We start from the raw sequence: 12,704 nt of genomic DNA on the forward strand, positions 1-12,704 counted from the left end.
TCAATTATTAAAAATTATGGAAAAGTTTTTGTATTACCACTTTAAATGTAAATACAGGAAAACATATTTGCATCCAGCTGATGCCTTGTGTAAGGTTTCTGCAACAAGAATTTAAAATGTTGAAAGATTCAGAGGTCTCAGATCATTTTTAAGATATGTTCAATATTGAACAATAAGCCCCTTACCTTGTTATTGCTCTCCTGTTTCCTTCAAGCTTCTTATTCATTCAGGAGTCAGACAGAAGATCCCTCCTTTGTATTATTAAAGAATCTGGAAATAGAAGTTGACAGTAAACACCTAAAAAAATTGTTGAATACCTGCCATTCTGTCTCCATTTTTTTCCCACAGTTCACCTCATTTTGATAATAAAATGAGTATCAGGACAGAAGTCTATGCATTCGATCCTTTTGATATCAGTGATTTGAATATCTACTGGTTTTTAACACCTTCACATACGTCTTTTGGTGTGTGCTTATTGCTTATGGTAAGGAAGGCCTTCCCCATCACTGAAAGGAAGGGGATAGTTACAGTGATGTAACAGAATGGGAAATACAGCAATAACTGTGAAGTAGTGAAGTTCTAAGCTACAGCAAATAAAAAAGGATATGCTCAAACACAATAGCTGGGACACAAAAACAAAAGAAATATATGTACCTACTCACCCTTGAAGGCCTCAAACAAACAAACAACAAAAACACCCTCACCTCCATTGCCAACCCTTCACTGAGGCCTGGGAAGGGCTGGATCCCAGGTTCACCCCTTCCAATCACTCAGGTACCATTGCCCACGCCTGAGCTCCCCTGCGTTGGTGCTGCCTTCCCTGCTCAGTCACTGCTTCAATCTATGACAGCATTTCCACCACAAGTACACACTTGTGCCATCCCAAATTGTTGACTCATGAAATGGATATATATTAAGTACATTGCTTATGATCACAAGTGTAACCAGGAAAGATTTCAATGACTAGGTGAGGTAACTTGTTTTTGAAGCAGTGGTACCATGTGATCCAAAGGTCTTGTTAAAAATATTGTCAATCAAAAAGGTAACAATACTAGGCACTGTGATAGATACATTTCAGATGTACTGAATAGAAGCATATGACATGCTATCTGAATGCAACACAAATGAATAACTGTAAGAGATTCAAGTTATATCTCTACTTCAAGGAGAAATGGTGACACTGAAGTATAACAGAATAGGTTTAAGTGGCAGTACTCCTAAGTGCAAAACAAAGCATGGAAGAAAGAGGAGGGATGAAAACGCACCCTGGTACAAGGATAACATAAAGCTGAGTCCTGAACAATTTTACATTCTATTCCTTTTTTGGGTGTATTACCCTTTCTTACTTTCTGTTAGAATCTTATGTACCTAATGCCTCACAGAATACAATTTTGGTAAGGACTGGCCATGACAACAATCAAAGGATTTAAAAAGAATTCCTATATTTAATAAAATGAGTTAAGAAAAGCGCAGTTATGGATAACTGCAATTACCGAGCAGAGAGGCATACATTAAATTAAAAAACTATTTATTTAGATAGTGCTATGTGTTTTAAGGAATACTTGGACACACATGTAGCTTTATATTCCACGTGCCCATGCACTTTATAAAACAATTTTCTATCATTATGCCATTAAATATGTAAAGACATTGAGGAATAGAGTAGGTGACTTGTTTAAGGTCACACTGATTGAGTTGTATGTGTGATATAGTGCCAAGGATAGCAGTACAGAGCTAACTAAAATGGAGAACAAGTTAAATGGGTGTTTGAGCAGTAGACATAGTGCTAAATGATCACATCCAAAACCACTCACATACATCAAGGACAACCTGTGTTCTCTGGATAAATCACAGAGTAGCTGTCAAAAACTTGTTTTCATTAGAAACTGATTAAAATCAAGATTGCAGGTTGTGATGCCTGTTATACTCATGTCACAAGTGCTAAACTACTGGCAACTTCACAACCTCAACATCTGTTTTCTAACATTCTATTTGATTGTTCCTTCTGATACACTTTTGATTGCAGTCCACGATTGTGATGCTGGAAGTTGTATGGGAACTGTTGAGTCCCAGCCTGAGCCACTGATTGAGTGCCTGAGGAAAGGACCCAGTCAGCCCTTGGAGCACAGGTAAAGGTGCTTAAACTCATGGGATTCCTTCATGGAAATCAAGTCATGTAACTATTTTAAAGGTGGCTGTTGATGGAACGTTTACTACAAATAAAAATCAAAATAATTGTCACAAAATCTTGGTGAAATTAAGTTACGTATGACTCAGAATGAATCTTGTGATATTCATTCTCTATATCTAGGAAAACACCTTGAGAAATCATGCTGTGATGTGCTGAAGTCTAGGGGTCAGACTAATGACAAACATCACCAGAAACAAAACTATATAACCATTTCTCCTCACTCACATGAATAACCTTTTAAAAGGTGAGAGCTGGGCTCAAGGATCAAATTTCCATAAGCTTTGTTGAGAATAGAATTGAACCCTTAGGACTACATTCGTATCCATTAATTTTACATAGTTTCTGCAGACTAACCTCCTTGACTTCAACAGGATAATCTGAGTGGCATAATAATCAACATGAATGGAATGACAGAACCTTACTTTCAATATATAACTCTGGAACAGCAGATAACAATAAAATCCAGGCTTAAGATTAGATATAATTTAACGTATGCCAAATACCCTTGCTTATATGTTTAGAGGCGTAAGTTGGGTTGCATGAAAAGTAATTGCAATTTCCTTTTTAAAATTTATTACAATTATCATTTTCAGAACTTCAGTGCAGTCTCTTCCTTTGCTTCACGTGTGCCCCTTCTCTGTCTTAGTGCTCGTTTTTAATTGCATTGCTCTTGTTTCGCAGCATCGCTTCTTTTCAAATGGGAAATGAAATAAATTAAGATAGGAGGTTCGGCTGTGATTTTCTGTATGTATCTCCTTTGGTTTCCCTTGTAAATAGTGGCCTAAGCAAACTGTCTTAGGCATAGCTTCTATGGACAGTTCTGGTTATGAAATATTGCAGCTACAGTGATAAGAAATCAAGCTTCAAAAGAATAATAGCTGCAGAAGAAAGGGTTCTGTTCAAGCTTCTCTACATATTTGCCACCTCATTATGACTATTTATTCATGAAAGTATCTGCCGATGAATTCCACGTCTATCTTCCAAAGCTTTTTTCAGAGCATTTCATTCCAATAATGGACTATGTATTCCAGTTTGGATTTGATACGTAAGACATAACCCCATGTGTCAGTGTTCCTGAATAACCTCACAATGTTACCTACAGGTAACATTTCACTGACGTTTTTCTTCACAGTTTAGAGGAAATAAATCTTGGTAATTTTTATGAATGATGGTAACAATGTTGTTTTGGTCACCTGGTAAAATTTGCCTTGAAAAGGCTTTTGTCTTGACTGTAGTGTCCTTACATGCGGAATCATAGGATGATTTGAGTTGGAAGGAACATTTAAAGTCCATCCAGTCAAATACAAACAGTACAAACACAATATCTACATATTTAAGTGTGGGTAGGACATACATATGGTAGCTGATGTATTTTACTGTTGACCACTGGATTCTTACATTAGAACCATCTAACATATATTTGTAGTGTGGAATTCATAATGAAGCAGAAGAGACTGTAGCTGTTGCACTGTTCTTTTCACTTGGAAATGTTTCTTCACATTCTTGTGAAATGATTACCTTAGAATTGCATCCATATGCAGTTCTTTCTGCTTATTTTTTTTCCCCATGTTTGAAGTAGCTGCTACAGACAATGAAATCACACAAACCACAACAGTACAAAGCCTACTCCTGACCAGGTTCTTTGCAGTTCCTCATCAGAAATCCCTATTTTAAAGCAGTTCCTTTTGGCTTGGCTTGTCAAACCATGAATAATGTCTTGCATAAACAATAGGCCGTATGGAATCAGCACGGATATGCTTTAATCATTTTATTTAGCAAAATATGCAATCAGCTTTGTCTGCTGTTTCATTACCTGGCCAAGGAACTGCATTGAAGCCACAGGGGGATGTTCTGTGCCTGCTTCCTGAGGGATGGGGCCCTCGTTTTGCAGGGTAAAAGCAGCAGGTTTCCAGAGGTTTTAGAAAACAGGGTTGGAAGGCAGTTACTTATTTTCTTACTATGAGTAAACAGCAGTGGAGAAACCAGCTGGAGTTATTCAGAGCACGTAACTGAAAGCGTGAAGTTAAAGGATTACAGTTAGAAGATGGAAAGTGCAGATGGAAATGAAAGCGGGTGAGCAAGGTGGGAAGGGCTGGGCTGGAGATGGGCGAAGTCCAGGTGTGAGCTGCTCACCTGAGGGACTGCAATGGACTGCACTGCCAAGGCGTGGAACTGACGTGATTTAAACCTGTCTCACATCTCTCTTGCCCTCTCTGGATGGAAGCATCCGGGCGCAGCAAACTTCCCTGCTTTGGTGATGCTCTTTTCCTTTGGTTTGGTACTCTCAGTACGTGTCACTTTATACCTTGAGTTCAGAGAGCTGGACTGAAGCAACGAGGCAGTGAAGTGCTGTGCCCTCGTTTCTGAGGGGGCTTTCTCAGCTCTGCAGGGCCAGCTGTGCCCCCGTTCCCGTGTTCCTCTCCAGCCACGTCAGCTTGCCCAGGTCTTTCTCACTCTCGGTGCTCTGAGCATCACCTCGTCACCTCTTTCCCTCGGCTCTCAGAGCGACGGGACCGGTCAGAGCGCGGCTCCCCTCCCAGGATCCCACTCTGGGCACTGAGGGGGGTGGGCGCAGGTGGCACCCGGCGCGAGACCAACGGTCACGGACTCGATACCACAGGCCGCCGCGCTGCGGGAGTCCCCGAGCAGCTGTGGGAGGGGGGTAGGCGGGCTGCCCGACCGCGCGTGGGGCCGGGAGCGATTGCCCTGATTGGCGCCCGCCGCCCGCAGGTTGCCGCCTCCGCTCCCCGCTGGGGTTTTTCTCCCCTCCTCCACGGAGGGAAAAGTCCGTGTGCGCGCGTCTGCCGCCGGCCCCTAGATAAAGGCACGAGAAGCGGAGCCAGCTGCAGCCGCGGTGAAAGGCGACCGCGGTGAGCAGCCCGGGGAAGCCCGGCTCCTGCCGCCGCCCGGCTCCGGGACCTCTCTCGTCCTCTGCTGGAAAAGTTTTGCCCGGAGAGCTCGGCGCGGTTCTGTCAACCGGGGCTTCCTCCTGCGCTCTGCGCCCCCCGGCCCGCCGCCGCTAGGGCAGGGCGCCGGAGGGCTGAGGGACGGAGCGCGGCGGCATGGACGGGAGCCCGGCGCGGGGCTGAGCGGCGCTGGGAGCGAGGCGCGCTCAGCGATGGCCCGCCGGGAGGGCTGACCGGGCGGCGGAGGCTCCCGGAGCCGCGCCTGGGACGTGGCCCCTTCTCCTCGGCATGGCGGGGGCTGCCGGTGGCGGAGGGCCGCGCTGCCCGCAGGCTGTCGGACTGCTGCTCGGGGCGCTGCTGTGCGGAGGTAAGCGGGGCTCGCGGAGCGCAGCACCAGTTGATCGCGTTCGGGCTGTGCTGGTTCGCGGCTCCTCGGGATGGCCGCTTGTTTTCCCCGCGGCGGCTTTACACCTTTCCCTCTCCCCCCCTCCGCCCCCGTGTCTCTTCTTTTTCTCTTTACATCCTCTATCTGTTGTCTTATCCCCCCCTCCCTTCCATCCTCTTATTTCTGCGCTTGTGTTTATATGAATGGGAGCGAACCTTGCGAGCTTGCACGACTGAGATGAGAAGCGGAAAGTTTTCTTCCTTTTTGTTTACAAACACATCTTAATTATTGCCTGGTCATAAAGAGATCTTCTCTGTTGGAATGGGTGCTCCGGTGTGGAACGCGGTTAAAGCTCCAAGGAGCACCGAGGCACAGTGATAGTGCTGAGGTTATGGAACAGCACCCTTGGAATTTGGAGTTGTGCAGTAAGAGCCCCAGAGAATGGATACAAACCATTACCTGGAGGGAACGAGATGATTGCTATCTGGACCGCAGGGACAGCTGAGGAGCAGGCTCGTTTTAGCACAGAGGTCATTGGAATGATCTGATGCTTCGTCTTATCACTGAACTTCTGTGATCAGAGTCACTTTGACAGATTGAGATCTCTGAAGTGACCCAGGTGTGCAAACTGTGTGTGATCCAAGCAGGGACTTCCGTGCAGAGCTATGGGTGATTGCCATGTCTCAGCATGTCTTGTGATTATGTTCTGGCCGCGTTAGTTGTGGACATGTTCTGCTTTTTTTGGGATGGAAACTTGCTAAGCTCTTTGCAATTCCAGCTGTTGTAGTCATCCCTAGCAATAGGAAAAGAAATCATTTTGCTTTTTATCCTCTTAATATTAGTGATGCTGTTTGACTGACATAAGAAGATTACTAATAAAAGGCTTTTCATTGTTTAGTTTGATCCAGTCCTGCTGACCTCTTACCGGGGCAGCTGATTGGAGAGGCAGCATGGATGTTTACAGAAGTATCTTAAGAATGAAGCAAGGGTTGAATTGGTGGCAATATTTTTCCCCATCCAGATTGGTGCAGAAAATAAAGTACATGGCAGGAAATTGCATGGCCTCTTACTGCCAGTCATTTTAATATAGTACATTAAAACTAATGGACATCCTTGTGACTCAATGTGCCATGAAAGTGCGATGTGAAGCGTGTAAATTATGGGATTTTGTTTTGAATGCTGCGATCTGGAGGTGAGAATTGTATTAGCCTCGTGTTCACTTTCAGAGTCTGCAGGAGATTAAGAATTTTAAGGAGGGTCTGGCACCTTTCTAGGGCACTATATCTCTTCTGCCAGGCAGCTTTTACAGTTACAAATGTGTCTTCTCCAGTCAGCATTTGCATTAGATTTAATAGAATTGGGCACTGATGTACGGACGCTTTCTTGTAAAAATATTTTCAGATAGAGAAATATGTAGGTGCTGCTTCGTAAGGGTGGCAGAAAGTGCTACAGTGAGAGGTTATAAACAACCCAACCTCATTAAGCTCTTTCTCTTTGCTGGAGCCTGGGTCAGCATTGACTCAGCCATGCTGTAAAACGGTCAGTAGTGGTGCCACAGCCAGCCGCTACTGGCAGCAGCTGCTGGGGTTTGCTGGGCTGTTCTTAGAGAATAAAAGAGAAAATATTACTTCAGAGAAGGAAAGCTGAGCTTCTTAGCAGAGAATTTGCCTTTCTGCATTGATGGGCAGAGTACTGTTGAGAAAAGAGCTGGTTAATTAAACTTATTAAATAAGGTGTTTGTATGGTTTCCTTGTGAGGCCCTAACAAGCATTTCATTTGTGCTCCCCTTGTGTATTTGCACTCTTTTTGTTGGCGTGTTAGGATAGCGATTGTTCTTGAGAGCCAAAGTCCAACTAAATGAAAGTCACTTTATAGCTTGTAAGCAAAAACGTTTGTGAATGTGCTGAGAAACTTACTATTATAGACAAGTTGTCATTTGCTATTTAAAGAGCTATATTTACTTCTCTGAACTCATTAGCATCTCCTATCAGGCCTGAATTTCTAAGAAAATTCTCCTGAAATGTTGCCTTAGGCCTCAGTGTGCCATTATGCTGGGGTTATTATCAAGCTAATAATGTTAATTCATTCAATCTCAAGAAAGAAGCTTGGCATTTCATTTAAGCCATGCCTCTAGTTAGATCAGGATGTATAAAAAGTCAGCGTGCAAAAGTGCTCTTGCATTTAGGTGCAAGCACATGCTTTACATACCAATTATTGGGTGCCTGCTCCCTGGGTGGAGGGTATGTGTGTGAAATCATATTTACATAAGCAAATGCAGAGTGTGTATATATTCCTTTCAGGAAATGACCTCTTTTCAGCAAAGTGCTAATGCGTGTGCTTAAGCCTCTTTGTAGTCAATAGGAAGCATTCATGAGTTCGAGGTTAGATATTTTTAATTCTTTTCTTCAATCAGAGCACAAATGAAGGCAAGTGTACAGATCTATTTCATGATATAATACATGGACAACTGAATTCTGTTTCATCGCATCTCTGAACTAAAACCAAAGAACAGCAATCAGAAATGAAGAATCCTAAGTGACTCCTAAACATGAGTTTAAGGATGTGCAGTGAGAGGATTGATCCACTTGTCAGAGAAGTGTGTGTGTAAGTTTGCGTAGATACATGGAAGAAAGTACTGAACATGACCAGACGTTCCATTTGCATGGTGTTACCAGAGTTTCAGGTACTCAGATAGTCTTTGTACAAAAATACAAGCACAGTTGTGCATCCAGAGGCTGGTATAGCATCTGCTTTTCTTCTGCTATTTTGTTAAACCAGAATGATGTGATAAGTGGAACTTTCATTTGTATGAAATCAATTAATAAACAGCAAAGCATTAATCTTATTTCTAAATATTACTAAGCATCGGCAGGTTACCTTCACTGAGGTTTAAAGATCCAGATTTTATGGGGAGTTGGGATTCAGCTGTGCATTTTAACTCTCCTAGGGAAAGGGTATGTCAGCACCACTGAAAAGTTGTCCTTTAATGAACAGCTAGAAACTGTAAATAATGGTATGTTTGCCAGAAGCATTGGCATACAGGCTTCCCTTGGTAGTGTGTTCAAGGTAAGGACCCTCTACAGTGAGTATCTCAGAGCTGTTGTTCATAATTGTGGAAAGTGTTGTGTCTTCTCTAAGGCAGCTAGTCCAGAGACTGATAAGTCCTTCACAATGGTGTGCAGTAACTTGCTGTCCGGGGAACTTGCTTTTGTCTCTGTCCAACTCTTGTCCTGACTTGCTCTTGCAAGCCTGAGTCCTCTATATTTTATTCATTCTCCCTTACAGACTCAGTACCCTGGCAAAAACAGTTTCACAGTGTTCAGCTCTTCAAGCAGTTGTACTGTTTTGTGTTCTGTGGACTGGCTCAGGCTCTAGTGACAGATGTGACCCCTTTGAAATCGGGACGGACAAATGGTGCATTGAAAGTTCATAGCTTCTGCAGTCTCCTCACTTAGAGGTATCTGGTAAAAGCCTGCAGATGTATCTAGCTTTGGAAATAATTTTACTCAAGTACTGCCTGCGTCTATTTTAGTTAGTAAATGGAAATACTCCCTCTTTGTCTATTTGTTCACTTTTTTTTGGGTCAATACACAGCCTCAGGTAACCATTTTTCTTTTCAACTCTAGTGAAATGACCCAGTGAATCCACTCTTCTATTTTCTTTGTGGTTCTAACGCATATTAATCTGTTGAGCTTGAATTCCATAAACAAAGTGTCAGCCCCATCGCTAAAATTACAGGCATCTTTACACCACTGGTCAATTAGCTGAGCTTTTCTTTAGGAAAGTACATTTTGACTAAGTAGATTGCCACTACACTTAAGAAATGTGCTAATGTTGTACTATTGCACCACTGACATCTTGGGTCTTGACTTAGCTCTTGGAGACAGCCTTTTCTGGCACTTCTTTTGCTTGAATAACACAGATCATCCTAATCATAGTTCCACTGCCATTATCAAAAGCATTCTTTCACAACTGTAGTTTCAGCAACTTGACAGATGTAAACAGCTAGACGTGGCTCCTTAAGTGGGCACTTTATTATATGCTGCAGTAAGAATTAAATTGGATTTTACTGTCAGCTAGTGCTACAAGTTCATGTTCTAAGGTCAAGCACTTTTTGTTGTTGTTTCTTGGATGACATTTTCAACTTCCTTCCAGAATTTTTATTAAACATGCGGTTTTGTAGAAGAGCAGTAATGTTTTGTAATGGTATATTTTTATCGTAAATGCATTGGAGCAGCACTTTATCCACTGATTTCTGTTGCTATCAGAACTTGCGTTTCAGTGCTTTACGTTGTATGTTCCTCTTGAAGAACTGAGAAACACAAACTTTCTGCCAGGAGAGATAGAAATGTAAAGTGAATTGTCCTGTTCAGTAATTCAAAGCAAATTCAAAGTCACAAAACAGTGGTTAGAAATTTGGCATTTATAGGGAAATTTCAGCATCAAATAAGCATCTGAAAACCAGATACTTGAACAAATCCTTACCGGTCTCCTGAGTACATGTGAAGTCGGCTTCACTGTACATGGAGAGGAAGCCTTAAGTAAAAGGTAAGCTGATATCCTGTGATACTGATGCACTTGATTCTGCTTTTTGGCTACAACATGGAACCATAGAGGACAGATATAGATGTCTATCTACCACAGTATTTCTAATGTATTACTTATATCATTGCTGCCTTTTTCCACTTGATAAATATCTTTCAACTGAACTGTTCTGCCTTCAAAAACATTTTAAAAAGTGATCCTATTGCAAAACAAAACGGGGAGAGTTTGAAGCCGTTTCTTTTTTTATTGTGCTTGTATCTAAATTCGATAACTTTTTCATTAAGGAAACTATTTCAGAAAACAATCCTTTTGACTTCTTGTAAATGTATTCAAATAGGAACGTATAATAGCATAGATACTCTACAGAGCACATCATTAGTATTTTTCTACAGTGTTGTTCTGATACTGCAAGAATGAATCACCTCAGTATGACTTGTGTGAAAAGATTAATCATTACAAATATCTATTGAAAAAGCACTTTAACTTTACATAACAATTTAACTTTTACTTTCATTCTCGATGGCAAGAAAAGCTTCAACATTAGTTTCTGCCCTTGTGAAATTCCATTTTTCAACTAGTTGCACTGCCTGAGGGTGCAGTACCTCACTGGCTTCAGCCAATGTAAATTGTTTCTGCCCTCTTCCAAACGGAACAACCCTCTTCTGCCAGCTTTGACATGCCTGATTCCTCTGAGAGCTGCTTCAGGGAGATAAAACACATTAAAAATATGGTTTTGTTTTGTTGTTGTGTTTTTTTGTTTGTTTGTTTTTAATAAGAGGAAAGTTTGTATCTCTGTGGGATCAGCGGGACTGCTTGTATAAGGAAAGAAATGGATGGGCTCAAGTTCAGGAGAGACTGCTTAAGTGATTACAGTACTGCAGCCTAACACTTAGAGCAGTATGGCTTTAATTTGTATATGTGACACCATAATAAAAGAAGAGATTGTTATGGGAATTGCTTACATTATATATCCAATGCAGGATATTAAACACTAAGAGGTTAGAGAATGAAAGGCACTCGGTGAACCGTGCCACTTTAATTTTTTGTGTTGGATGTTTTTCTCTTACTGTTGATCCTGTACAAATAATAGTGATGCTTACATTAACGTAGTGCCTTATTTTTGACTAAAAGAAGAAAGTCAAAACCAACTAAAAATAACCCCAAACGCAACAATAAACTAGAAAAACTGCAGTGCAATTAAAAACCCTGAACTTTTATTACAAACAGGACTGGTAGCACTGCTTGTTAGAATCAACATTAAGAGTTAGGTTTTAGTTTAAGTTCTCTCCCCGTAAATGCCAAGTATCTGCCTCAGATTGAGGGGTTTTTTTTCCCAAAACTTCAGCCAAAAGCTCAGTGGTTTACAAGAACAAAGCTGTGCGTGGGGGGGAGGGGAAAAATGGATTTTTTCTTTGTTTAAAAATAGTTGCTCTTACTTGAGAAGTGCTGATAGCCTTATGGAACTTGCCAAGAGCTGGACTTGTGAGATCTGAAGAAAGTCTGTGGTTGATTTGGTGGGATGTCAAGTCAAAAATGTTACAAACAATGTTTGCTTGTGACAAGGAAGGACTTGATGAATCCTTACAGTTAATGCTATGAAAATTGCTATGTGCTAGACCTGTCCTGGGACAGGGTTGAGCCCTTCTTTCCTTGTGATTGCAGATCCTGTGCTGCAGAAGTTTGACCTGGGCAAAGTGTAAGAGGTGTGGGTAGGGATGCTGTCCGTTTTTATGCTCTCTAAATGCTCCATCCCTCTCCGTAGCTGCAGGGGTGATTTCTGGAAAATGAAATTGCTTCAGTGGATTAAAAGAAGGACAAAAACTAGAGAGCAAGATGTGGAGTGAAGGGAGTAAAATGAAAATGAAGTGTGAAAGTGTGGTCTGAAAGCTAGCAAGGGCAAGAGTAGGTGTGGGGACAGATGGGAGAGGGTCAGGCCTTCTGTGAAAAATGGAGACTATAAGTGAAGGGAAGAATTTGACTGGAGGTGGTATGGGTGAGGGTTTGCTAAGGAATCTTGGGGAAATAGCACTGAGGTCTGTGTCAAGGACAGTCTTGGAGCTGAGACTAAGACTGGAATAACAAAATGAGCAGAAATGTGTAGGGGAGCACATTTAGGTTTAGGTCAGTTTCTGATAGAAAGAGAAACTGAGGGCTGAGCAGGTTGGGTCTAGAAGAACACAGCCACTAGGATATGTTTTTTGTCAAAGCCTGGAATGTAGAGAGGTCCTGTAGCAAAGGGCTGTAAAGTGAAGTATGTGGTGATGAAACCATTACACAAATTAGGAGCAGGTCTGCTGCGATGTCTCCCTGCCTCAAGGCCCACTGTAATCAGGTAGAACTTTCCTGTTGGCATGAATAACTATGGATTCAGGCCCAGCTGCTTTCTATTTAAATTCATGATTTTAATTCTTCTAGTCTGCAACTGAATTGCTTGGTGTACCACTACTCAGGGATTTGTGTCGGATTGATAACAGTGCCTGTTCTCTTACTGAGCTATTACAGTGCTTTTCTTATATGCACTCATCTTCAGTGAGTTCTCAGTAGGTGGTGTGTATGTGCCAGTGGAGAATCTAATTATGCATTATCCATCTTAAACCTTTTAAATCTCACCTATTTTTGCAAGAACTGAACTTGTCAATACTTGCACTTCGGCATTTTCAATGATGAGTTTAATATA

At 42.0% G+C, this 12,704-nt stretch overlaps 1 protein-coding gene across 1 annotated transcript in view; it reads left to right on the forward strand.

The window, feature by feature from the left end:
- The first annotated feature begins 5,254 nt into the window (after nucleotides 1-5,254).
- TMEM132C (transmembrane protein 132C) overlaps nucleotides 5,255-12,704 on the forward strand; it is a 163,068-nt gene continuing 155,618 nt past the window's right edge. The window contains exon 1 of the mRNA XM_072351361.1: nucleotides 5,255-5,464. Coding sequence (XP_072207462.1) covers nucleotides 5,386-5,464 — 79 coding nt within the window. The 5' untranslated portion in view covers nucleotides 5,255-5,385. The remainder of the gene's footprint in view (nucleotides 5,465-12,704) is intronic.

The sequence above is a fragment of the Excalfactoria chinensis genome, chromosome 16 (genome assembly GCF_039878825.1).
Source record: "Excalfactoria chinensis isolate bCotChi1 chromosome 16, bCotChi1.hap2, whole genome shotgun sequence".
Taxonomy (NCBI): Eukaryota; Metazoa; Chordata; class Aves; order Galliformes; family Phasianidae; genus Excalfactoria; species Excalfactoria chinensis.